Source organism: Cryptosporidium sp. chipmunk genotype I (genome assembly GCF_004936735.1).
Source record: "Cryptosporidium sp. chipmunk genotype I strain 37763 chromosome Unknown contig_10, whole genome shotgun sequence".
NCBI lineage: Eukaryota > Apicomplexa > Conoidasida > Eucoccidiorida > Cryptosporidiidae > Cryptosporidium > Cryptosporidium sp. chipmunk genotype I.
The window spans coordinates 706726-732831 of NW_027125596.1; the positions used below are offsets into that span (position 1 = coordinate 706726).

Genomic DNA, 26106 nt, shown 5'->3' on the forward strand with positions numbered 1-26106 from the left:
GCCTGGATCTATAAATACACTACATAAAAATGGCCAAAGCTTGAAGGAAACCAATTAAAAACGAGATGTTTTATTCTAGTACAAAAATGAAACCTTATATATTATTTTTAATTTTGGCACTAAGTATTTTACTTTTTGAACGTCCGGACATAGTTGAGTCTAGCAATTTTGCAGAACCTACAAACTTTGTTGCGAACCGATTGGAAGGTGGTCCATTTGGATTGAATACTGCAGAACAAAAAAAAACAGCAAAAAAAAGAGGTGGAATTTTAAGTAGGCTTTTTGGTTTCTTTGGAAGAGGCAACAGCAAGAATAATGAGAGAGAACTTGAACCATTACGAGTGATGGGTTCTACGAAGACTGAAAATAGTGCTCACCCCGATGACTCTGAAGTTGAGGATTCTGAAGCTTCTAAAGGCAGCGACATCATTTTTAACAAACATGGTGATTTTTCAGCTTCTTTCTCTGGTGGATCTTTAGAGCCACAACAAAGCATCGGCGAGTTTTCCCAAGAGAAAATCCCTGTTTCAGAAGAATCAAAGTCCGCTCCAGTCCCCATATATGAACAGTCCGTTGATGAAAGTAAGTCTACCCCAGAATCTGAACAGATGAAAGATGAATTTATTTCACTTTATGATGAAGATTACAACGAAGCTATAAATAGGGGAGTTAGACCACGCATCGATATTCCAGAGGAATTTGAAAAGAGCAGCATTTCAGTAATTGGAGAAGATCAAAAACCAGGAGTTTCTGAACAGTCAGAAGCACGGGAAGAATCAATTAAAGAAGATATTTCGAGATCTTCTGATTCTCAAATCCCTGGAGAAGCATCTTTACAAGAAAGCTTACCTAAAAGTGCTTCTCCAATTGAAGAATCTAGATCTGGTATTGCTGAAGATATTGAAAATGAAGAGTCGGAAAAACAGAAACTAGATTCAGTTTCTGGAAAAGAAAACCATTATGATGCATCATATGAGTCTAACTTAGAGGAGATGGAAAAGTCCATTTCTGAATATAGGGCTAAATTCAGTGAAAACTTCTCTGATGAGCTTCCACATGAAACATATGATAGATTGCTAAACGATGCTTTGAAGCATGATTCTCAGCCATCCATATCTCTTAATAAGGAAAAGAGCCTGAATGAAGCTAAATATTCTACCTCTGAACAGATAGAAACAAGTAAAACTTCACCAAAGGAAGAGTCTTTAGCGATAGAAAAATATTTGGAAGATACTGCAGATGTTAGCAAAGCAGAGAGCGAGGTGAGTACTGCTGATTTAGATAAGGAAACTATTAACCTAAATGAAGGTATGTCAAAGTACCCCTCTCAAAATGGTGCTACTGAGGAAGAACCTGAGGATCTGGAGGATTTCCTGGTTCGAACTGACATCAAAGTCCCAGAGGCTTCTGAGACTTCAATAAAAAGTGATATCAAAAGTGCTAGTATTCCATCAGAATACATTAGAGAAAGGACTAGGACTGCGACTGAACCACCAAAGATGCAAGAGCAAGATTCAGGGTCAGAGAAAGAACTTGAGCAAGAGTCAGAAGGAGAAATTGAACAAGAATCAGAGAAAGAGCCTGAACAAGAATTAGATAGAGAGTCTGAACAAGAATTTGACGAAAAGTCTGAAGAAGCTTCCAATAGGACTGAAGAAAGTAGTAGGCCTTCAGAAAAATCCATAGGAATTATCTCAAGAGTCTCAAACACTTTTAAAAACTTTATAAGTTCCTTCGGAAATTCTAACAAAGAACCAAGTATGACTAATAAAGAAGAATCGGTGCCTGTTCCTGTTGAAGAGACACAAAAGACAGAAGTTGAAAGCTCTGTAAAAGAAGAAAGTGAAAAGCCTGCAGAGTTACCGGAAGCTAATAAAAGCAAAGTAAAAATGTTGATTGAGCATTTTGAAAAGGAAAATGTACGTAATATGCCTGCTCCAATTGGCATTCCAAGAAACAAGTTAGGACTTAGAAATACTGGAGGAAGTAGTGAGAATAAAAATATTGATAACTTGATTAATTTCTTTGAGAATGAAGATATAAAGGCAAAGGAGGAGGCAAAAAAATACCAGGAAGGGATAAAAAAACGTGAGGTGAGTAGAACTGAGGGCTCTGTTGGTCAATTACAGCAAACCTCTGAAGAGGATTTGGGAGAAATTCAATTGGAAAGCATGAATATCGAAGAAAGTCCTGAGTCGGGAGAAGAGAGAGAGGCAGAAATAATGAGAGAAATCAACGGTGAACCATCATCGGAGACATCTGGAGTTGAGCTCGAAAGTTCCAACTTTTCCCAGACCTCAAATTATGAAGAGTCGCAAGAAGAATTGAGCGTACCAATAGCTATTCCTAATATATATGAACAAGATAAACTAGCGGGGGGTCTCATTTGGGCATTAGGAATTGGAAAGTATGTTTGCAATTCCAAAAACACTTTTTCGAAGTCTATATCTCCGCCACTCTCTAACAATGTACTTGTTTCTGCTCCTAGCCAAGAGCAAATGGCAAAGTTGTTACAACTTTCTGGAGGTGAAGTATCAGGTATGATAATGGATCTTGTATTATCTGTTCTGGCTCAAAATTGATCTCAAGTTTTCGGTGATTCTAAAATTTTAACTTGTTAAACCTAATAATATAGCTTTCTTATTGTAATAGTCCTAATTTGTTAGATTATTATGGCAGTTGGGTAAATTATATATACAATCTTAGACTAAACGCTAACAAATTAGATGCAAGTGTTCAAATTTGTATTCATTTAAAGTTATATAATTTTCTAAAATTTTTTTTTTCTCGTTTCTTCTAATTTATTGCATCTCGGTAATGCCTGTTAAACATGTATTTGGCGGGCAAATAGATCTTTAAAAGATTTGAATTTGACGAGTCAATTACAGAAAAGAAGAAAGAATAATAGGACAACGGATATTTCAAAGAAGCATAGAAAGTTATAAGTAAATCATACTAACTCTGACTTATATTTAGTTTTTCAGTGGAATATGTTATGGGTCTACGTATTTTACTAAGTTTTTTTTTGTTTATCAAACTTGGGGTATTATCTTTAACAATTAATACAAGCCCAAAACCAAACCCCTTCACAGTTGATTTGGAGAAAATAGCTGAAAAAAGCAAATATAAGAAAATTCTCCCCAAAGATGTTATTAAGCTCCCAGCTCCAAATAAAGTTTCAAGTAGAAAACCTGAATTAACTGAACATGATTTAAGGCTCGCTATGATCTGCTCAAAAAAAGCAACTAGTGATATAGAACTTTGCAGATCAAACCATATTGCGAATCTGGATAATGTTTCAATTTCTAGCGCTTCTACATTCAATTACGAATTTGAGGCTCCAAAAGGTACGGCAAAAAAAAGTACAGAATCAAGAAGTAGTTCAGCATCAAAGGAAAGAGATGAGGAAAATATTGACGAGTTGCTTGAAGACGCAATAAGAAATATGGATAATGAGAGAAGATTTACATTGGATGAAATTGAAAGAAGAAGGAAACTCCCTCCTAAACTTCCTTCGCAAATGAATAAGGATGATTATGTGATGGAGCAAAATAGAGATCTAGGTGACGCTTCTTTTTTAACAGGCATTAGATTGATTGACGATATAATTAGTCCTAAAAAAAAGAAATCTTCTGTAAAAGTTGAGGAAAAGCAAGATCAGGCACAGATGTCCAAAATTACACCGATTCCAAAATCTGATCCCATAAGTTTGCCTAAACCTTCTGAAGATGGAAAAGAGAAAATTCCCCAAATATCTACTACTCAAAAAATTCCTCCAACACCTGCTATTCAAAAAATTCCTTCAAAACCTGTTATTCAGGAAATTTCTTCAACGCCTGCTACTCGAAGAATTCCTCCAACACCTACTACTCAGGGAATTCCCCAAATACCTGCTGCTCAGGGAATTTCCCAAACACCTACTCAGAGGAATTTTAAAAAAACTCCAGAGAAACAAGATCAAGGAAAAACAACTGATAAAGGAAAGGAAAAAACAAGATTTAATATTAAGAATGTATTTAATACTAAAATATTCAAAACATGTTTTGAAAAGAAAAAAGAGCCAGATTCAAAACAAAAACACAAAAAAAATATAGTTATTAGCAGGCCAATCTTACAATCTTTGACAGAACAAGATAAAGAGAAACAAATCAAAGGAGCAGAAGCTGCAGATAAGATAGAAATGATCCCAGCTACTACAAAAAAAACGCCACATTCTGTTAAGGGTGAAAACGATGATGAAGAACAGAAAATTAGACGAGATTCGATTAGAAAATCTACGAGCAAACAACCTGAGATAATAGATGGGGAGGGAGAGATTAAGAGTACCCCAATTCCAGCAAAAAGAACTAAGCCCGGTTTGAAGCCTGTAGCTATTAGTCAACAAGACTCCGAACAGGAGTCTGGTAAAGTAACTCCGAGGCCTCAATCTTCTCAAGGTGAAACTGGAAGTGGAGAGAAAATGTCTAACTCGGAAAGAAAGTCTCTTTCATCAGTTTCAGGTATCATTAAAAGTGAAGAGCATACAGAAAGATATCCAAGCACGGGATCAGATCAATTATTTTTTGACTTAGACAATGATATGAGTCAATCCGCCTCTTTTGACTTCAAAGAAACTGACGAACTCCCCAAATTTGAACATAAAAAAGTGGACTTGCAAGAATTCAAACATCTATCAAGCGGAACAGATTTTGATTCCAATTCTGAATTTTCTCTCTCTAATCCTAGTGTTTCATTTCAAAATACTTTGGAAGGAATAAATACTGGGCTTAGTAAGCTTCATCAAGACAGGCGAGTTTACGAGAAGTTTGTTCCAGAAAGAGGATTTGATAGAATTCTGCAGAAAAAGCTCATTAATACTTATGACTCAGGAGATGAAATCGTTGAAAATTCAGTATTTGATAGGCTTAAGAACAAAGTTAAGAGGCGACATAATGAAGCCAAAAGGAAAAAAGAGAGGTCAAGGGGAATCCCATCGAGAGTAATTACTAAAAAAGATGTTGATGAATTGGGTGATTTAAAACAAACAGAGTTTCAAGTTGGAGAGCAGAGAGAAATTCTACCCAGATTAAGTGATAATGAAAGAAAACCCTCTGAATCGACAGCATTGAGCGAAGTTACAGAATTTTCCCCAAAGGATTTAGAAATCAAAACTGACAGTACAGAGCCAGTCAATGAGGAAGTAGAGAACGATAGAGACAATGTAAGAAAGATCATAGAGAAATACAGGGATCTTGAGATAAAAAAAAGTGATGTGGAGTCAGATTTAGAATCTTTGAATAGTTTTGGTATGGAAAATGAACTAGTGCAAATACAAAATCCTTTGGAGGTGCTTACTTATAAAGACGAGTTAAAGCAACTAAAATATGCAAGGGATGATTATTTCAGAAACAAATTCCTTCGGGGGTTGGCTGAAGAAGCCAAAAAGGAAGAAAGTGACAAGTTATCCTCTCAGATTGCAGAAAAGGAAGCGCTTCTTCAAGAACTGGAAAAAATTTCGAATGAGTTGGATAAGAAAAGGACTCAAATCAATGCATTGGAGGAAAGGCCGATAGATGAAGGGGTGACTTCAGAAGATCAAAACTCAGGGGATGATTCATTAAAAACATTTGAACCCGAGAAAGAAAATAGAAGAGATGCATCTACTGAGATGAATGGTAAAGAAAAGGAAGAGTCTATTTATCCAGAGGGGAGTTTAAAACTAGACGAAGATGCAGTAATTTTGGGGGCAGAAAGGAAAGAAACTAATAAAGGAATAGTTGTTTTAGATCCAGAAAACGCTAATTATGAAATTTATTTCGATAATAAAGCTGATAAAGATGAAGAAGGTTTGATTCCTAGTATGGAATATTATAATGAAGAAGAAGGACTAATGCCAATTCAGCAATCAGATAAATTGTCTGATAACGAAGGCCTGGCCCCGGTTGGAGGGTTCACCAAACTTCAAGAGCTACAAGCTTTCGAAGAGAATGATAGATCATTGCTTCCTCCGCCTGAAGAAAGTAATATCCCATTTGAGGAAATTTATTTAACAAAGCATCCTGAGTTGCTTAACACGGATACTGTTAGCAATTTAAATAGAGAAAAAGCAATTAAAAAGGCTTTTGAACACAAACCAGCAAAAGGTGGAGTACTTAGGAAAAGAGAATTTGAAAACTTCGATTTATCTAACGATGCAATTGAGAGACTGAAAAGGTGAGTTTGAAATCTAAAAAGTTTATAATTTGATTTAACTTAAATTAAAACCTTAGAAACCCATTCAAAACCCCTGAAGAGAAGGAAAGAATATTCAGAATTCTTAAGGCAAAAGAGGAGCTGAATAATTTGAGGAGGGAAGAAAAGAAGAAAAAGGGAGCAAAGCAACAAAATATTGACTACGAAGAATCTTCCATTGAAGCATCAGAACTTTATCCTGTAGAAAACACCAAAAGTATACAAAGACCAATAATTAATAGAGTCTCTGATGAATCACTTATGGCCGGTGACTTCGAGGAGGCCTCAGAAGAATCTGAGATGCTTAAAGTATCTGACCCTTTGCAAATGTTACATGAAAAAAAAATTGATTTTTCAGAATCCGCTGATATTACAGCTAGTAATACTGAAGGAAGTGAACTCGCAGTCGAAGTAGGGCCGGCCAGACTTAATGCTATTAAGGCAGCAGAAAGAAAGGAGGTGAGAGAACAACAAACAAGAAATGGACACCTACACTATGCTCCTTATGTACCGAAAAGAGCTGATCCTGCTTTTAATAAAAGTGTAGGAGCAAGGTAAGTTCAAATCTGCTTATTAAGTTCATATTAATTGTTCCTATTGAAGAAACTCAAAAACTAAAAAATTTCATAAAAATATACACCCCTCTCAAAAAAAGATTCGAAGAGGAAAAAAATAGAAATTATTCAATTGATTTTGACTTTTGAGTTATTTTTTTTTCAGTTTTATATATGAATAGGATTTCTAAGTTTATATAGCTTTTACTGTATTTTTTCCAGTCACATGAACTGTTCAATTTCAAAAATAGAAGGTCTGAGTAGAGGATCGACCTTTAGTAAAGATAATAACAAATCTTTAACTTCTGAAGGGATTTTTTTGTCAATTACTACATGCTTGTTGACTAGAGTTGGCGGTACTCCAACTAACAAACAGTGTAAAAGAACTCCCAAGTTCCAAACGTCACATTTTCTCATGTCAATCTCTGAATTTAGACTGTTAAACATCCTGTTAAATAACTCAGGTGGTGAGAGCCATTTGTTCCCTAATAATATGTTTTGAAAACTTTTGGTTAATTGACTAAACATACCTGAAAAAAGAATATCTTTGTTATTTGTAGCCATACCTTTAAATGGAGAGCTCAGTTTTACCATAAGTTTTCCTTTTTCAGATCTCATGTTGTTATTCTGTATGCAGTATGCATTATAAAAACATCGAAGGTCTTCGATAAAAGGTATTGGATTAAATAAAAATGAATCATTTTGAATATCATTAGGCTGAGATTTTTTCTCGTGAATAATATCATTAATATGGTTAATTGCAGCAGAGTCAAATTCATTTGAAATATTGATTGATTTGGTTGACCTCCAGTATTCGCTTAATTCCAAATCGACTTCAATTTTGGATTTATTTTTCACAAAGCTCTCAACTTTCTTATTGTTTTTTGTCGAACTAACCGATAATAATTGAGTCAGCTCTTTTCCGTTCTTATCAATGTATGTTTCACCCAAAGAATGTGACAGTTTAATAGACTCTGGCATAAAGTAAATTCCTGACACCCCTTTTGAGTGGAGGAATTTTATTCCTTCCAAAACCTGTGAGAAAATAAGCTTTGAGCCGTGATATGTGTAGACTTTATTAAGAGTTTTCATATTTGAGTTTAAAGTAGGTGCCTGGTAAGATTGGGTCTCAGAGTTCCATTTCATGCAGGAATGAGGCAAATATTCCATAACAAAAACAGAAAATGAGTATGATTGGTCTTGGATAACTTCATTGATACGGACAAAGTTTTTGTGGCACATTAATAGTGATTGGGAAAACAGTTCTCTAGATATTGATTGGTGAGATATTGGATTTCCATATAATCTACCAAGAATTGAAGAGAGAAAAGAATCTTTTTTCACAAAAAGAAGTTCATATAAGGCTGGAAAATTTGGAGTTGATTGATTTTCTGTATTATAAAAATCTCTAAATTGCCAAATGTACTCTGCCACCTGTAATTTACTCGAACCAGGATATGGATTATAAAGCTCTCTTGAGTGACTAACTAGGCGAAAGTCATTAATACATTTATGAGGTTTCCAGACTATTGATCCGTTGTGAATTTCATTCCAAAGAATTGCTCTAGAAATTTGAATTATGTTTTTACCTAAAGATGCAGATTAAGAAATTTAGTAAATTTAAAGATAAAAAATAAGAAAATTAATAATTTCTTACTATACCTGCAATCTTATCATTCCAATACTGATTTTTCAAGAGTTTTCCTCCCCATCCAATATGCATTGAGGTTACTGGGCTTTGAACGTACTCTTCTTCTCCATCCAGAACAGTTGCAATACTTTCAGTCTTAATTTCAAATCTACAAACCTTGCTATCCTTATTTAATTGGTTTGTTGTATGGCGTACAACCTTTTCCTTACATTTATTTTTTAATATTGGGCTCGCCTTCTTGTTGATAAACTTTATAGGGGATTTCTTGGAGTTGCTGGAGTTATTACTTCTGTTAGAAGCACTTCTGACTGTTCGTCTTAATGTCTTTTTTTCTTCTTTAGTGGAATCATTTGTTTTCTTGACATTGCTTAATTGTTTAGTCTTAATCTGTGGGCTTTTTGGCGACCCAATTCTTGGATGAGGAGGATATAAGATTGCCTCATCAAAGGGCCAATCTTTCCTGGGAGAAGGGGATCTCTTGAATGTTGCTCTTGTTGAAACTCCTCTAAGGCACCTTGTTGGATGAAGGTGGCGAGTTGGAGAACCAGAATGATGAGTATCTTTATTCAAAGTGAGTAATTGTGATGCTATTGACTTAGTATAACAGTTATCGATCTTTGTGTTTTTTTTTGATATGGGGTTTGATAAAAATGGGTTAGATGATCTAGCTCTGACTTTTGTAACTGGAGATCCGATTCTTGGATGGGAAGGATATAAGATTGCCTCATCGAATGGCCAATCTTTCCTGGGAGAAGGGGATCTCTTGAATGTTGCTCTTGTTGAAACTCCTCTAAGGCATCTTGTTGGGTGAGGACTTGCACTGTGATGCTTAATTTCAGAATTAGCCCGTGACTTGGACCTTCCTCTCAAATTTTGTGACTCCTTTTTATTTGAACCTGTAGATTTGGCCTTTATTGGGTTCCTAGGAGAAAGTTTCACACCTCTTCTAGCAGCTACAGCCATTCTAAATTCAATAACACGATCTGGTAAGAAAATATTGAACTTGAATACTTTAAGAAAAAACTAAAATCTAAAAGCTATAAGTGGGTTATTATTTAAAAAGTATATCTGATGTGTAAATACAAGTCCCTGACTAATGAAAAAGTTCAAGAGAAAAGCTCGGAAGGACTCACCCCTACATTTTTTTTCTCTTGTTAAATATTTAACAGAAAATAGGCTCATTTCTACTATCTTTGCTAATAGCATAAATATAGTTAGACCACAAAACGTATTAATTAATCAAAAGCCAATCAGGAAAATTTTTAAAAAATTTAAATATATTTGGAGTTTTCATCACGTATTTCACATTTCTAGATTAAAATAAATTTTAGTTTAATTCACAGGAGTAATTAAAATTAATGATATTAATTTTTAACTCGTACATTTATTTTTAATATATATAAGTATAGTATCTATTGTTTAATTTCGCTATTTAAAATGATAAAATGTCTAGACAATACGTTGGGTACCGAGTTCTATAATAACTAGAGGAAAAATCGTAGAAGTAATATTTTTAATTGGAAGCGTTGGAAAATCACTTTTTTTATTTTTTAAAATGATTAAAGTTAATTTTAGGTTTTCACTAATAATTTTGCTATTGGCTATTTTAGGAGTAGCATCTGCTCTTAATGATACTCAACTTTCGGAAATACTTGCTGTTAATCAGGGACCAGCTTTCCCCTATAAAGAAATGCTGATTTATATAGCAGGAGCTGATAAAAGAGTTTTGTTTGTACCTGATGGAACAAATGACCAATGCATTAAAGCTGCCGAAGTTAGATGTGATGCTCTTGAACAACAAGGCATTCCTTGTATCATATACAGATTGGTTTCTCTTGATTATGATTATAGTGGTGAGGGAGTTGAACAGGGTGATTCGGAAGGATTGATTCCAAAAGGATCTAAATACAACTTGACTATAAGAGTTGATGCGAACTTAGAAAAGGTTACCTCCGATGAGGATGAGTACAAGAAGGTAATGCCAGAGATAGAGAAGCAAATCAAAAGCTCAAACGTTAATGCAAAGTTTGTATTTTTGGTCTCTAGGCAGGGTGGGGGAAAGTTCGTCTACACAGGGAATGGAGGTATTTCCAAATTAGAGAGAGGCACTACTCACTATGCATATCTTTATAATGACAGGGTAGATAAGAAAGTAGATATGCTTTCAGGGGCAGATTTAAGAAACATTGAGCGGGCTAGGCAGTTATTTATAGAATATTTAGGTAGAATGGATGGAGGCAAATTAAATGAGCGTCATTTAGCTGAATTGGCAGCCAGGTTAAGAGCATTAGACTCTGTTTTAAATAGTGATGGTAGTTGTAAGAAATGCCTTGAGCTAACAAAGAGCTGCTCTCACTGCTCGAACTTTGTCAGTTCAGAAAGAAGTAGGGAATACTATAATCTGGCCAAGAAATTCCGTAAGTATGATGTCTCGATCGAAACTAGAATTAGTAAACATGTCAAAAAAGGAGTATATGCATCTCTATTTGTGATGAGCAATGTGAATGACAGCAGAATCCCAAGCTTTAGTCAATCAATTAGGATTGGTTCTATGGGGAATGTGAAGTCATCGACTGTGGTTCCATCTAATCTGGGGGTAAACTGTCAAGGTCTTTCTGAGCAGGATTTGGTCCTTGTTAGAAGGATGGTTTCACTCTTTAATGTGTACTTTGAAAAAGTCACACTAAGAAGCGATTATGACGAGCTTTGTATAGCTGTGAGCCAGATGTCCAAGTCTTTCTCTGATAAGTCTAGGAGGCCTGTAAGCCCTTATTCAGTTGAAACTTGTGCAGCAGCAACCGCTTTATCCCTTGGGAATTTCTATCCGTCATTTATGTCGGATACAGGCGGACTTGACCCTACAACTGAGAACAGTTTGATCATCTTTTGTTCGGCCGTTTTGCGTCAGGAGCCTTTGGGACTTGTAGAGAACCTTTCTCCTGTTTATTCTCCAAGCGGAACTCTGGTTTCTCCAACTGGAGGTAAGCTTGACGCAGCAATCTTGTTGATTAAGAGTAGGTCAGAGGAGGCAGTTATTACATCTTTACTAGAGGGAAGCACTTGCTCATTACGAGATTTGTTTAATGCTGGGTGGAAGTTTGACAAGAAACTCAAGATTTGGGTTAGAGGCAACAATAATAGAATTCCTTTGCCAATAATGGTAAGATATGGTTTAACGGAAGATGGAAAATTAGCAGCATTTTCTTTGGAGGGCAGGGATGCCTATTTATACTCAAAGGGAGCAGATGTACTCAAAACAGACCCTGTTTATACTCCAACCTACTCGTCTTTGATAGGAGATCGCTGTCTCTCTCCATCAAATGTCGAAAATCTAAAGAATGTAAGTAAGGTATACGAACACGAGACTTTAATTGAACTGAACGAAGCCAAGAAGAATGTTGAACTCGCAGCCTTAAACTCCAGGGAAGCCTCCAAAACTGCAGCTGAAGCAGTAACTAAGTACGAAGAGGCAATTGAGAACGAGAAGAAGGCTATGGAACTCGCCAAATTAGCCACCGAATTTAAGAATTATCATGACGCCAAATTAAAGGCCAGTCAACGGGCAGCTGAATTAGCAAAGCTCGAGGAAAGACTCATTGATGCAAGCGAGAAGAGAGCTCGTGCAGCCAATATCAGCGCAAAAGCTTTAATAGAAGCATCAGAAGCGGAGACCAGAAGAAGAGAAGCATCTAATAAAGCTAGATTAGCAGCAGAAAGGGCCACTGAGCACATCAAGGCCGCTTTAGATATACAAAAGCAACTTAAGTTACAATTGAAGCAGGATGACAAGCTTAGAGCCTCTTATGAGTCCGCAATAATTACAGAAGATAGGTTAAGAATCGCTCACAATGAAGCCCAGGAGTCGCTTGAGAAGATCATTAGGAACGAGCGCGAAATTAATAGCAACTTTGAAAAGGACATGAGATTATTAATTGAAGAGGAGGAGAGATTGAGAAAGTGCATTGAGGAATATGCAAGCAGACGTGTTGCTCTCTTACAAAAGTTGGAGGAGATCAGCGCGGCTTTAACAGGAAAGGTTGAGGAGTCTAAGCGATTTAGAGACAAGCTCCGTGAAGAAGCCAGGCTTAAGCAAGAAAGGGTTGAGGCCGAACGTGCTGAACTTGGAAAGCTCTCCAATTTAATGCTTTCTCAATCTGCTGAGGTTACTGCAGTTTCGGTATCAATCAAGGAATCGGAGATACTCCTTAAAGAAATGGAATTGATTGCTGAGCAGAAGGCAAAAGAGGCAGAAGAAGCTAAACAAAACTTTGTACAGATGAGCATAAAGATTAAAGAGCTTCATACTATTTACGAAACCTTAACAATTAAAGTACAGGGTTTGTCTTCAAACCAGAAGGATCTCGAGGAATCGGTTAAAACTGCAGAGCAAGATCTTAAGCACATGCTAGAGAAACTTTCTGAAGTTGAGGCCAAGATTTCTCGTTTAGAAGAATCTAGGGCTGCTCTTGACGAGAAGTCAAAGGAAGCTACCGAATTACTTGCAAAGGAAACGCTCCTTATTTCAAAGGTTGAAGAAATAAAGAGAAGACGCTCAGTACGTAGACAGGAATTGGAAAAATTATTAAAAGAGCAGGCTGACGTGAAATCCGAAATTTCAGCTTTGTTGGTTGCTAGAAACTCAGCTTTGAGCATAATTAGAAAGACTTTAAACGATATAGAAGAAGCCAGGGCTGCTAGCCAGGGGAAAACCGCTGAAATGAGGTCTCAGTACAAGAAGACTTCAATACTCGCTGAAGAGTCTATGAAGTCCGTTGAAAGCCTTAGGGAGGAAGTTTGTAGAGCATTATCGGAAGAGGAGCTTAAGAGCAAAGACCTTCAAGAAAAGATCAAGTGTGTCAATAGAATGGACTTGGAGGTTAGAAGAGCGGAGGATGAGTTATCCAAGTTCTCCCAGACCCCAGCACCAGAAGTCCCTTTGACGCCTCAAGCACCAAGAATCAAATGTGAGGTAATCGAATAACATGACGAATATGGGTTGCAAAAACTTAAATTTTTTTTTAAAAAAAGAGATGCGTATTTATTTCAATTATTTTTACAACAGTCGCAAATATTTACGGGTTGGTTTAAGAGGTGGAATTATTCTTTCAATAGAGGATTAGCATAGCAGCATTTACCTAAATAATTAACCAAGTATTGATGATTTAAATATTTAATGTGATGTTTCATCAACTTCATGTTAATTCTGATTTCCACAAACAAATTAAATTTGATAGACTTGGCTCCTGTGGAGAATGACTTCGTTTCATTTCTATTAAACTACCTGCTTGGTGTGAAATCAGTTTTTATCAATACTTTGTGATCATTATCTAGTCAGATTTTCATTATTCTTTGATACTATGGTTTTTCCTATCAGTCACTAAGTTTGGTTCTACTTCTCTACCGTTTGAATCCCGTCACCAGCTCTGGTTTATTTACACAAATATCTGGGAATTAAATTGAGAAATACAATCAGGCGAGCTTTAGCTGGTGATTTTTAATGCCAGAAAAAGTAGCGTTTCATTACAAGGCTATTTAAAGGCGCCAAAAGTGTAGGTTAAAAAGATCATTATAGGAAATTATGTGAACTGAATAGTAGTGAAGTCACATAAAATAATGATAGAAAGTAGAAGTTTAATTGATAATGTATTTGTTTTTAAGACTTTCTCTTAATTCATTCAGTTATATTAACCTGAAAACTATAGCTAGCAGACGTTTTGTCAATGCGCAATTATTCTTGAAATATAGATCTTTAATACTGGGACTAGTTTTGGTTCTTCTGACTATTCTGGTTGGTGTGTACTCGGGTGAGGAAAATTCTCTGGATATTAATGAGTTAAACCGAAATGTAATCTTCACAGAAAATTTTTTCTTGAAACATATTCCAGGAGCTGTTAAAGGTGAGGAAGAAGAAGAACGAGAGGGATTGAATGAAGTAGATAGGGAGAGCGATGTGAGTTTAATTCCGTTAGATGAAGGGATTGCTCCTGATTTAGATTCTAGAACAATGACTCGCGCTGCTGCTGATAAAGAACGTATCGAACACAAGGAAAAAGGCAAGAAAGTAATGCTTACACATGATGATGAGCTTTCATTAATAGATCAAGGCCAAGATAATTATGGTGAATCAGGTGGGGAACAGGCAAAGCTAGATGATTCGGATCCTGGATCTGAAGAGCAGAAAAAAATACTGAAGTATGATACAGAAATGAAGCAAAAGTTGCTTAAATTAAGGCGTAAACATAAGTATAAAGATATTCCATTTGGGCCTCAAGTACCTCACCTTGCAATGGTGGATATATTTGGAGTAACTGGAGATGATAAGGCAGACCCATTGATGGAAATGTATGGTTTGGAATCTAGGTATGATGGAGGGAGGGACCTTGAAGATTATGAAGATTTGTATAAATCTGTAACAAGTCCCACAAAGTTTACAGAAAGGAAGATTTGGGGATACGACCGGGATGGAAATCCGATTACCTCAAAGAAAATATGGTTAGAACAAAAAATGGACGGGAAAGTGATTATGGAGACTAGTGATATACACAAAAGGAATCGAATGGATTATATATTTCCTCAAAAGGTTTACTCTACAGATGGATTCCTAGATGAGTTTGGCACATTTGGAGTAAAGTCACTATTAGATAAGTTTAGATTTAGACAAGAGAACAAATTTAGAGAAAGAAGAAAAAAAAAGCCAGTTAGCAAATTAAAGGAGCCTGAAATTATTAAAAAAGAGATATGGAATAGTTCAGGAAGAGTTTCTGGATCCGATAAGCATATTGGCTGGCAGGTGGCACGAAGGGCAATAGATGTAGCCGCGAGAGATAAGATGATAAAAGACTTCGAAGGCGTGGAAGATCTTAATGGAGTCATTAATGTGATGAATATAAACAACCCAGATAAGCAAAGACAAGATGCAGAAAAAGTATTTTGGGATTATTACTCGAAAAAGAAACAAAAAGAATACGAAGATAGAAAGAAACGATATAGCTTGGAACTCTCAAAGCCAGAAATTTCGGTTAATATTGGTTTTTCAGGAGCAAAAACTCTATTTGGATGGAGAGAGGTTCTTTTTGACCAGGCAATGGAGAGCATTGGTAAATATGATCCAAGAGCAAGTCAAAGGTACGATTCTTTACTTGGGAGCGATCTTGTAAAAGGTATTCCACCAAGTAGGATTATCGCAGATATGTCTAGCGAAGCGATTCGTAGACCAAGAACACACCATTTATTCCCAAATCCCATTAAGGGCATTAGAAACATGTTTTGTAAAAGGCTTGAAAAGAAATATAGAGAATATGTTGCGGACGTATTACAGTTAAGAGCTGAAGACAGTACCTATAATGAACTTATGGATTTAGCTAACAAATATGAGGCTCGGCAAGACTGGCTAAGCCAATTTGAAAATTCATGGGTATTTATTCCCCAAGGTAAAGCAATTCCGGACGATATGAGTAAGGATAAAGGAACAGGTGCCAAGGTTGATGATGATTATGAGAAGGAGTTGCTTTCGTTAGAGTTAGATACTATACCTGCAAGTGAAATGGAAATATTTATGCGTCAGCATCTAAATGGAGATATTTTATTTCCTGATGATGATGAAGCAGAAAGTGCAAAGGAAGCGATGTTCCGTAAAATAATTCGCGAAACAGCTGAATATAATGAGAATCAACCATATAAACTGCCTCACAGACCAAGGGCTTCGAGATTACTTCCTGTAAACGATGGCTATAACCCAACAGAAGCTATTAGACAAAAAGAAAATTTGAGTACTAAAACTACATTAGTTAAACAGGGGAGGGTTGTTGCAGATCCTTTAGAAAAGAGGAAAATAAAACTCTTGGAGAAAGGAGAAAGGAAGAGGCTTGAAATGGACTTAGACCGAAAAGAATATAGAAAAAATCTGGAAAGAAAGATGATTCGAGGCTCAGAATCGGGTTTAAGGAACCACGAAAAACCGTATATAATTAGCATTCGAAAGTCCACAGAAAATAATTCAAATAGAGATGGGGTTCTCAAAAATGAATATATATACAAAGATGAAGGCAGAGGCCCAAGGGCAATTGACGAGCCATTTTCTACTAACGCAGTTTCGTCTTCAAAAGCTCCTTATAAAAGAAATCCAATGCAAAAGACAGTTTTCGACAATTATGCAACTAGGAATGACACTTAAAATACTATAATATTTAGTTTAGGCTTTGTATTGAGCTGTAACTTCTGGATAAAAATATTATTAATTTCTCTTTTTCCTAGATTGAATTTTATCTTAAAAACTTGATCTTTTATTGCCTCAATACAATATTTTTGGCGGGAGTTTCAATTTTATTTTTAGGTTAGTAGATCTAAAGATTCAATTAATTTTTTCATTCATTTTTCTTAAACTTTAAGTACAGATTTAAACTTGTCATCATGATTATCAAATTAAAACCTATGATATTTATCTCTTTCTTAGTGCTTTATGTAGGCTATTTTTATGGCTTGGCGGAGAACAATGAGTTTAAAGATGTAATAGTTAAACATTCACACTTGCAGCTGAGGGGAAATAAATGCCCTTCATGTTTTTCAGGACTTGGAGCGAGAGTTAGAGGTTTTTTTGGAGGTCTTAGGTCTCGTGTTCGTAGAGGCCGACGTCAACGAAATGATAGTGAACGTGGCTATCAAAGCTATGGTAATAGGATGTCGATCCGGCCACTCGGAAGTTCTAGACCGGGAAATGGGGCAAATGAAGATGAACCAAGTGGAAATAGTTCTGAAGATCCAAGTTTGGTTATAGGAAACCCATATGCCGAAGATGAAATTCACAATCAGGAGCAGGAAAATAATCAGACAGGCCAAAGCAATGAACAAAATTCTGAATCAAGCGGAGATAATGAAACAGGTTCTAAAGACCAGAATCCGGGAGCAACACCAGTTGCAGAACCAAATACACAGTCATCTAATAGTGGTGCAGGTAGGCCCGTTCCAAGACCACGTACAAAGTTTCCTTTTGGTAATGGACCTAAACCCGTTCCAAAACCACGTACGAGGTTGTCTAGTAATGGGGGTGGAGGCCATGAAAGTGACTCTGCAAGAAATGAAGATTCTGATGATAATAGTGCAGTTTTTGTTTGATTGCTTCTTAATAGCTCGTAATTTAGAAAAGAGAAAAATCTTGGCATGAGGAGTTAATTTGAGCTATTACAAAGCAAATTTTTGAGTTTGGGTGAGGTTCGGACTTGAAGACCGATATGGAAAATGAGAATTCAATTTATTTTGATCAAATCACTTGGAGTCTAAGAGTTGGGGCAGATTCAAAAAATGTCTATTAGTGTATAAAATTGACTTTTATCAAGGAAATGACCTTTCAGCTTACTGGATTTGATAGACCAAGTACATTAGTTTTAATCTACATACACTGAAATTTTCATTAGAGAAATAATACTGCTAGCAGATTTATTAACAAAATCAAGATAACTCCAGTATTATAGAGAAGTTGGACATTTTAAAACAGTATTTCCAGCCTCAGTTAAAAATTTATCACTTGCTCGAAAATGCACTTATTCCAGAGATATTAGTTGAAAGTCTAGATAGAATTGAGGGTTGGTTTAATTTAAATGCGCTACTCTTAGATTTATGGTCTATTTAAGCGCTAATGCTGCAACTAAGCATTTATATATTAAGAATGTAAAGTGGTGAGTGGACGATTCTAAAAATGCACTAGTTCGAATAAGAGTAAACGCTTGCTTCAAATTTTAGATGCTCAAAGGTTATTTAGAATAGTCAAATAAAAAACACAGAAATATCAGATTTATGTTGCAGGCTAATATTTCTTGTTTCTTAAAAGCATAGTTTCTATTATGATGTTGTGGGGCTAAACGCGAATAGAATTGGCGGTAAATAAACGTAGTCACGACGTTATTATGGCAGATAACAATTACCATCTGTGAACAAACTATATTATACGGCAGTGATAAGGGATATCTTAGGACGCAATTTGTGAGTAAAATAGGTAAAATATCAATTAGTTTTCTTTTTTTGGTTGATTGATACCTTAAGTTGAGTGAAGAAAGTCCTTTGAATCTTTGATCAAAACTTCACTGTTACAAACATGTTTCTGAATAAGCAGTTTTCATTAAAGCAACATTTTCAATTTTTTATTTTGATTGGTTTGGTTGTTAATCTAAGTTTTGATGGGAATCAAATTTTGTTTGGGAATCATCATATAATTTCTCTGGTTAGGTTGCAAGCTTCAGCCAATTCCCATGGAAAATGTCAGGTTAGAGCTGGGAGTGGAAGTGGATGTGAGCAGACAAAAGAACACTTGGAGGCGAAAGCTCCACATTCTCCCCCTTTGCAGGGTGGTTCTCATGCCAGTACACCAAAACCCAGATGTGGAAAGCCATGTTTCCAGATCATATCAGTTGTAGACTGTGGAACAAAAAGTAAGAACGAGAATGGTAAGACTAATAAAAGACGTCGTAAATTGCGAAGTAAAAACTCAAAATGTGGTGTAAATAAACATTTTCCTGTGTGTAAACTAGCAGCAAATGATTCAGGAAACGAAGCTGATTGTGAAGATAATGATTAGTGTGCAAATTTCAATAATTTTGGAAATATTACGGATTTATGGAAAATTAATTGGAGAAGAATACAAACTTTCAATATTTTTTAATTAAAAACCAATTAATATGACTTCCACAGTTAATTAGTTAACTATATGCTATGTTTGAAAACATAGTGATAGATTCATTTCTGTTATCAATATATTGGGTTTCATTAAGCTTTAATTTGATTTGCTAGATTTTAGCAATTATTTCAATATTATAGTGTTCATTTACGTTAGGAACTACATAAGAGATGTTAGTTATCATAAATGGATGAGGAGTGATATCACTGTGTGAAGAGTATGTAAAGCCGAGTTCGAGAATAGACAACTGGTTGCAACTTGTATAGTAAATGAGGCATTTAAAAATTATTATGATATATTGATATACCAAATATGATCGACAAAATGTTCAATTGTAATAGCATTGGGACAAAATATTCTATTGTGTGTGCATATATGTATCATAAATTTCTGTCTTCAAAATAATCTGAAGTTGAACAAAAATCGACATGAAATTAAACAAGCTGATTGGCACGCGTGGATCGGTTCATATAGAAACTATTTATTCAGAAAATCGATATAGCTACAATTTCGGCTCCCCACCTTTTTAATTGCCACTTAATGCGCACTAAACTTTAATATTAGAACAGACTTAAGATAAAGAAAATTTCAAGTTCAAAGATGTATCAAGGCTCAAGTAACCCAAAAATCTTACAATACAACATTCAGAAATTTGAGTATGGTTTTATTCTAAAAATCGATACTTTTTTTTCACTTCTAATCTCTCAAGTTAGTAGCATTACAAGAAATAGATTATAGTCGACTTTTGAATGAATCTGTCTTTAAATTGATAAAATTTTATTCCGTACTGTCCACTATAGATGGAAAATGACTTTTTTAGATTGGAAATTATGCTAAAACTATTATACGCCGCAAATATTGATGAATTAAGTATTTCGGGCGGGAGTGTCTTGCTTAAATTTGAAAATTAAAAAAAAAAGCTTGTTTTAATTTTTTCAAGGTTATTTAATCATTTGAAACAGAGTAAATGAACTGTATATACTTTATGTGTTAAAGATATAATAATTTGATGTGTGCGAAACGATTTTTACTTATTTTTTTCATTACATTAAGTGTGTTTTTTCGACTGGAATTGCCGGAAAGTGGTAAGTGCTTAGGCGAACCATTTGGATTTTCTATAATCAGACTGAGAAGCTCAACTGGCTGTGGATTTAAAGGATTGTTATGCTTTGGACTCGCTAGTAAAAGAGATAATCAGCTTGATCCGGAATATGGGCCAACTGTTGATGGTATGGTCATAAGTAGCCCTATAATTTTTTCTCAGTCTTCCAACAAATTTTTCTCTCCACCTTCTTCTCCACCTTCCTCCCCACCTCCGCTTCCGCCTAAAACCAGACATCTAAAACATGATTATGTTAAAATGTCAGGGGCACCACCTCCTTTCCCCCTATCCATGCCAATCACCGAAACTGATTCAGGTAGCAGCCATGAACGACATCATGGCAATCAAGATGGAGATCATACGCAAGGGAGCATTTATATGCATATGGGACCAGTTTCTTCTATACCATTCTCTAGCCAACGCCCTACTTCAATGTATGATAATGTCCAGGAAACTAGTTCATATTCTTTAGAGAAAACTCAAACAAGTTCTTTTATGAGCGGCTTAGAAAGAGCTTCTAGTGATCCCAGAGATCCTACTAATGCTAATCCATCTGGAAGGCCACCATTACCTCCAAATTGGAGAGAACGTTTAAGTAAGACTCGCCGTAATCGCTATCACCATCATCATCATCATCATCATCATCATCATCATCATCATCATCACCACCATCGCCAATATCCTTGCGATGATCATAGTGAAGATGAATCCCCCCCAGAAAAGCCTCCCCTACCAATTGGTTTCCGACTAGGAAAACATTGATATTAAGTTGAATTAAATGTTTTCAAAAGTAAAAAGCATAATTACGCGACTATATGGGTTGATTATTATATGTTTATTTTTATTCTTAAAAGGCAAGATAAGTGAAATTCACTTTTAAATTAATATTGCTGACTGAATATTAATTTAATCTGGCGGTGGTTTTAAAATTCATTCTGATTTGATAAGTGTGGCTTTCATCGGTATTATTGACCAACGATAATCAACTTATGTGTAGCTGCAACCTGGTTCAATTTTAAAGTGTGTACAAGTATTGTTTCGAGTAGAGTACTAACTTAGAAAACTAACTAGTCATTGTTTCTGTGTTATTTTTGTCTACCAGTATGTGCTTACTGAGATGCTTCGAATTATTAGATACACTGCAAAAACCTTTTCTTCTTAATGAGATGTTAAGCTCGCGGAAATGGGTTTGGAGTAAAACCAGCATATACAAGCTTGGCCAGTTAAATATTTTTAAAGTGAGAGCAAAACCTTAACTAGAGTTGCATTTATTTGTAAATTGTTCAAGATTGTAATCAGCTGTTTAGACCGACATAAAGTTGGAAAATAAAAATTTTAAAATAATTAATTGTCATTTGCTGTTTGGGGAAAGCTTTAATTAACAGATTATGAAATCATTAAGCACTGAGATTACTTAAGATATTTAAATTTTATGATTTCTTATTTTCGAAACTATATTGTTTGCCATTAGAGGTGACGATGGGTACGTTGATGTGTTCGAAACGAAATTTTTGCTTTATATTTTCCGTTTTGTTTACTTTTTCTCCTGAATTTATAAATGTGTTGAATATATTGTTTCTTCGAGTAATTCAAATGAATACATATTTATTCAATTGAGAATTTCTAATGAAGAGAGGGTTCAAACACTTTTCGAACGCAATTTAAGGAATGCATTAAGCTTCTATTCTTAGCAGAAAGTAATTTTGGGAATGATCAAACTTCTCTAAATAAAAATCGGAAGGATCATAAACCACCAAAAGTGATAAAAAGAACCGTATCACTATTTCTAGGAGAAAACTCCTTTTTCAAAAATAGATCCGAAGAATCAGAAGAGAACCCACCTCTTCCACCAAGAGACTTTCCTATTCAGACCTCTAAAGAATTATAACAAAGACTTAAGAAACAATTAGTTGCTCTGGCTGGCATTTTGAAGACAATAGAAAGCGACTTTTGTCTGAAAGATGAGTCTTCTGTGAATAGTGAGTTAACGGAGAACGATGATGACGTATTTTATTGACTGTGAGATGTTAAATTATTTATCATGTGTATTTTGAGAAAATTATTCGAGATTTAGATCACGGAATGAAAAATATGAATTTGTACTTCATATATGATTTTGAAAAGTCTGTAGAGTGATGAGAGTCATTACACAATAATTTCAAACTTTAATTCGGTCTTATTTTACAATTTTGTAACTTGAATGTTTTGCAGATGTTTAGGTGCTAAAAAATTGTGTGAAATCAGATTATTTCTATTTAGAATTGCGAGAAATTACTCTTAGGGTTTTTTATTTGTATTAAAAATAATTTATGAACAAGATCCAACAAATTTTTAAGTAGTAATTTGTGAATTTATCTACTTAATTTATCAAATTAAGTGTTACTAATAGGTTTATTTATTTCAAATTTGTCAATGCATTCAATAAATAATGCAAATGCTCTCGAATACTATAGCATTCCATAATAGTCGAAGAATTTAACGAAAATATTGAAATAAATTCAAGAAAAAAGTTTGATAAAGCTATTATTTCGTCTCAAAAGTTGAATGAGTCACAAAAACTGATAATTGAACACAAGTTGCAGAATGATCAACTTAAGAATTTTAAAGAGTCTAGTAATAATTACATTATAAAGAAACTATGAATAAAAAAAGCTTAAAAAAAATAGTTGGAATTCTTAATTTAAATGTCATTTCGAATAAATATTTTCATTTTTATTTACTTAACCACGGTAAAATTCAGGAAAATAGTGTCTTGAGTTTAACGAGTTCAAAATACATGCATCTGAAAATTTAGAATTTTTATTAATTTTTTCATTTAATTTTGTTGTTGATTCACATTGAAAATCGATGAATTTTCAGAAAATGTTCAATTATAAACTTTATTTACAATGATATAAATAATATTTTTAGTTAACTTTTTATATAATTTCAATAATTCTAACTAAATTCCTTGTGGGGCGCTTAAATGCAAAGTATTCAATATATTAGAGGGGGTATCGGCGAGCGTAAAATAGAAAAGCATGCTAGCTTGGATATTTAAAAGTCCAAAATAATAAAGCTAAATATTCCACTCGAAATTTTTTATCAAGAACTATTTTTAAAAATGTTTTTACTGAGCAGCAAGGCAACAGTTATTTCTATTTTTACTATTATATTTACATTATTTGATAGAAATGATCTGAACCAAAAATTCGACAGAATTTCAATGATTTCTTTAAGGGATTCAACTCAAAAAGTTGTAGGGCAAAGTAAGGTTTCGGAAGATGGAATTTCCGAAAAGGTACCAAGGCTCTTCAACAGCATATCCCCATTAGAGTTGGAGTTAACTGAGATTAAAGTTGATCCAGCAGTATTTAAGAATTCAAATACAAGCAGGGCATTAAATTGTTATCAGAGCTTACCTCAGCACATTTTGATCAAAGGTATATTAAGTGAGTATTCATATTTCCTTAATTTATACTATAGACTGAAATGTGAGCATAGCCATGAGTATCATGATGGCACAAAATGTGGTGACACTCTATTTTTAATTGACCTACTGGAAAACAAGGTGGAGATCATGAGAGAAAAGTATCTGAATAAGAAAAATGAATGCTTTATACTTGAAGCAAACGCTATTTCTGTCCAATCTAGGTATTTTAACTCCGATGGTTTTATTGGAAGATCAGAACGTATTTTGAAAGATTACGAACTCCTTATGCTAGAGAGATCTTTTTTGAGAAGAATAATTTCTCAATTTGAATTTACTCTAACTAGTAAAACCATTGAATATGAGATCTCATGCATGAAAAATGAAAGTGCAGAATATAACGCTGTTGACTGTCATTTATTGAGAACAGAATGTTGGATTTTAGAATCTGAATTGTTGTCTCTATCAGAGGAGCATTTCAAAAGAGTTTCAATGTTCAAAAGAATGGAAGACATTCTGGGGTGATTGAAAACAATATTTTCCATTACTGAAATGTTAAAAACATTAAATGAATATACCTAATTTTTAGAAAAATTCAAACCATTAAGATGAATAATTTAAGTCATGGGTCGAGTTAGATTGTAGTACTTGACTATATCCTATTGTTAATTTTATGTGATTATTAAAAGTTCTTAATTATTGATAAACCTGTTAAGTGATATTGACTGCCATTCTGGAAACTGTAGCCTTTAGAATCATTCAAAACCTTTCTCTATCTACACTTCAACTTCATTCTATTTGAACTTAATTTATAATTTTAATCCATAATTTATTTCAAACATTTTCGGTAAAAAATATAATTTTGTTGGAAGTTAATTATATATCATTCAGTACTTGAAGCCAGCAGCATTTGTAAATAAACAAACTATTTATTCAACGAAAAAAAATCCTTATGGTATCAGTTTGTTAAACAGTTTTATCTGTGCTAGATGTCTGAGACGAAAATTCAAGTGCAAAAGTGCGGCGTTAATTTAATTTGGTTTTATGTGATAAATTGTTTTAAATTCATTAAAAAATAGAATTGTAATTAATATAATAAAATAACTCAATTCTCTGAATTATTTATTAAAAAATTCAATAATATTACAAAATAGTTAAATATTTCTTCATATAAAATTATTTATGGTTAAACTTCTAAATATTTGTTAGGGAATTTAATGGATACTTGAATTAAATAATTTTATCAAAACTTTATATTTCTCTTGGAAAGTTTGTCTTTATAATTTTTGTTAGAAATTTCCCACAAATAAAGGCTAACTATTGAACAGTATGGAGAAAACAATCTTCTATAATTTTCAAAAATATCTTTTGAAATTTCTTTGTGTCCATAAATCATTTTCAGCGCTCTTTTAATTGCAGTGTCTGAAAAGCTAAAAACGTTTTTTCTATTCATACAAAATATCATGGCCATTTCTGCACTCCAAACTCCTATTCCATTTAGTTTAGTTAGCTCTTCACATACTTCTTGATCATCTTTTTCATAAAGTAAACTTAAGTTGATCTCTTTATTAACTATTTTTTCTGCAATACCTTTAATAAATGTTGCTTTTTTGAAACTTACACCTACTTTCTTAATTTCGTCTACTGAATATTTGGAAATGGTTTCAGGATCAATGTTTTTTAGGATAACTTTTGCTTTTTCCCAAATACTAGCTTGAGCTTTCTGAGAAACCTGTTGACCAATTATTATATAAAACAATCCTTGAAAAAGATCATCGATACATTCTCTTTCAATATAACCAATTTCTTCAATAATTATTTTCATTTTTTCATCTCTCAGCTTTAGTAGTTCTAATTCTTCTTCTGTATAGTTGAATTTCATTGGAGAATTTAAAAATTGTTTCCGCCTACCCAAAAATAGAAATTTTTGAGTGAAAAGAAAGAATCTATCAAACAAATTTTTATTGGCAACTAATAATTTTACAAAAATTGCAGTTCAAATAAATATTCTATCAACATTATACTTTTGATTTAAACTTGCTTGTTTAGGATTTGCTAAAAAAAAAGAATGGTCAATTATAGATAAATTGAGAGCTAGAATATTGTTAATTTATAAATATAATATTAAATAAAATTGGTCAAACTTATTTAGTTGATTTTAGTTTTTTTTATACGCTGCAAAAATTCTTTAAAAAAGAAAAGCTGTAGTATCATTCGTTGAAAAAAGTGATATTGTCAGTAGTGAATAAGTCATATAACTTTAATGTAGTATTTTGATCTATTGTTCTGTTGAGAACAGTTTAATATGTTTTTTTAGTCTTGTAATTAGAATAAATAATTAATTTTGTTTAGTTATAATACAAAAAATAAGATTAAAGAATATATTGAAAAATTAAAATTTAAAAAGAAATAATATTGAATGTTAATATAGAATAACAATTTTAAAACTTGATAAGAATTTATGTTAAATTTGGAGAAAATAATTTGATTTTTGAAATAGGTTTTTTTTTGATA

The 26106-nt window shown here is 33.9% G+C and overlaps 12 protein-coding genes across 12 annotated transcripts; 9 read left to right on the forward strand and 3 right to left on the reverse strand.

Annotated features, from left to right (window-relative positions):
* Window positions 1–86: 86 nt before the first annotated feature.
* On the forward strand, window positions 87–2582 carry ELE39_000299 (signal peptide containing; the record flags this gene model as incomplete). Its single annotated transcript, XM_067343323.1, has 1 exon — window positions 87–2582. One exon carries the CDS (start codon window positions 87–89, stop codon window positions 2580–2582), a length of 2496 nt encoding a protein of 831 aa, XP_067201257.1.
* Window positions 2583–2995: 413 nt separating this feature from the next.
* ELE39_000301 (signal peptide containing) lies at window positions 2996–6196 on the forward strand (the record flags this gene model as incomplete). The annotated part of the gene is made up of 1 exon (XM_067343325.1): window positions 2996–6196. The coding sequence occupies one exon, from the start codon at window positions 2996–2998 to the stop codon at window positions 6194–6196; it is 3201 nt and encodes a 1066-aa protein (XP_067201259.1).
* A 790-nt stretch (window positions 6197–6986) lies between these two features.
* ELE39_000302 (Ser Thr kinase) lies at window positions 6987–7934 on the reverse strand (the record flags this gene model as incomplete). The annotated part of the gene is made up of 1 exon (XM_067343326.1): window positions 6987–7934. The coding sequence occupies one exon, from the start codon at window positions 7932–7934 to the stop codon at window positions 6987–6989; it is 948 nt and encodes a 315-aa protein (XP_067201260.1).
* Window positions 7935–8406: 472 nt separating this feature from the next.
* Window positions 8407–9378, reverse strand: ELE39_000303 (uncharacterized protein; the record flags this gene model as incomplete). The annotated part of the gene is made up of 1 exon (XM_067343327.1): window positions 8407–9378. The coding sequence occupies one exon, from the start codon at window positions 9376–9378 to the stop codon at window positions 8407–8409; it is 972 nt and encodes a 323-aa protein (XP_067201261.1).
* A 592-nt stretch (window positions 9379–9970) lies between these two features.
* Window positions 9971–13396, forward strand: ELE39_000304 (coiled coil; the record flags this gene model as incomplete). The annotated part of the gene is made up of 1 exon (XM_067343328.1): window positions 9971–13396. One exon carries the CDS (start codon window positions 9971–9973, stop codon window positions 13394–13396), a length of 3426 nt encoding a protein of 1141 aa, XP_067201262.1.
* Window positions 13397–14056: 660 nt separating this feature from the next.
* Window positions 14057–16588, forward strand: ELE39_000305 (uncharacterized protein; the record flags this gene model as incomplete). The annotated part of the gene is made up of 1 exon (XM_067343329.1): window positions 14057–16588. The coding sequence occupies one exon, from the start codon at window positions 14057–14059 to the stop codon at window positions 16586–16588; it is 2532 nt and encodes an 843-aa protein (XP_067201263.1).
* Window positions 16589–16824: 236 nt separating this feature from the next.
* On the forward strand, window positions 16825–17526 carry ELE39_000306 (uncharacterized protein; the record flags this gene model as incomplete). The annotated part of the gene is made up of 1 exon (XM_067343330.1): window positions 16825–17526. The coding sequence occupies one exon, from the start codon at window positions 16825–16827 to the stop codon at window positions 17524–17526; it is 702 nt and encodes a 233-aa protein (XP_067201264.1).
* Window positions 17527–18502: 976 nt separating this feature from the next.
* On the forward strand, window positions 18503–18982 carry ELE39_000307 (uncharacterized protein; the record flags this gene model as incomplete). The annotated part of the gene is made up of 1 exon (XM_067343331.1): window positions 18503–18982. One exon carries the CDS (start codon window positions 18503–18505, stop codon window positions 18980–18982), a length of 480 nt encoding a protein of 159 aa, XP_067201265.1.
* A 1108-nt stretch (window positions 18983–20090) lies between these two features.
* On the forward strand, window positions 20091–20945 carry ELE39_000308 (uncharacterized protein; the record flags this gene model as incomplete). The annotated part of the gene is made up of 1 exon (XM_067343332.1): window positions 20091–20945. The coding sequence occupies one exon, from the start codon at window positions 20091–20093 to the stop codon at window positions 20943–20945; it is 855 nt and encodes a 284-aa protein (XP_067201266.1).
* A 717-nt stretch (window positions 20946–21662) lies between these two features.
* Window positions 21663–22071, forward strand: ELE39_000309 (uncharacterized protein; the record flags this gene model as incomplete). Its single annotated transcript, XM_067343333.1, has 2 exons — window positions 21663–21666; window positions 21875–22071. 2 exons carry the CDS (start codon window positions 21663–21665, stop codon window positions 22069–22071), a joined length of 201 nt encoding a protein of 66 aa, XP_067201267.1.
* Window positions 22072–23286: 1215 nt separating this feature from the next.
* ELE39_000310 (uncharacterized protein) lies at window positions 23287–24117 on the forward strand (the record flags this gene model as incomplete). The annotated part of the gene is made up of 1 exon (XM_067343334.1): window positions 23287–24117. The coding sequence occupies one exon, from the start codon at window positions 23287–23289 to the stop codon at window positions 24115–24117; it is 831 nt and encodes a 276-aa protein (XP_067201268.1).
* A 718-nt stretch (window positions 24118–24835) lies between these two features.
* ELE39_000312 (DNA-3-methyladenine glycosidase) lies at window positions 24836–25474 on the reverse strand (the record flags this gene model as incomplete). The annotated part of the gene is made up of 1 exon (XM_067343336.1): window positions 24836–25474. One exon carries the CDS (start codon window positions 25472–25474, stop codon window positions 24836–24838), a length of 639 nt encoding a protein of 212 aa, XP_067201270.1.
* Window positions 25475–26106: the final 632 nt, after the last annotated feature.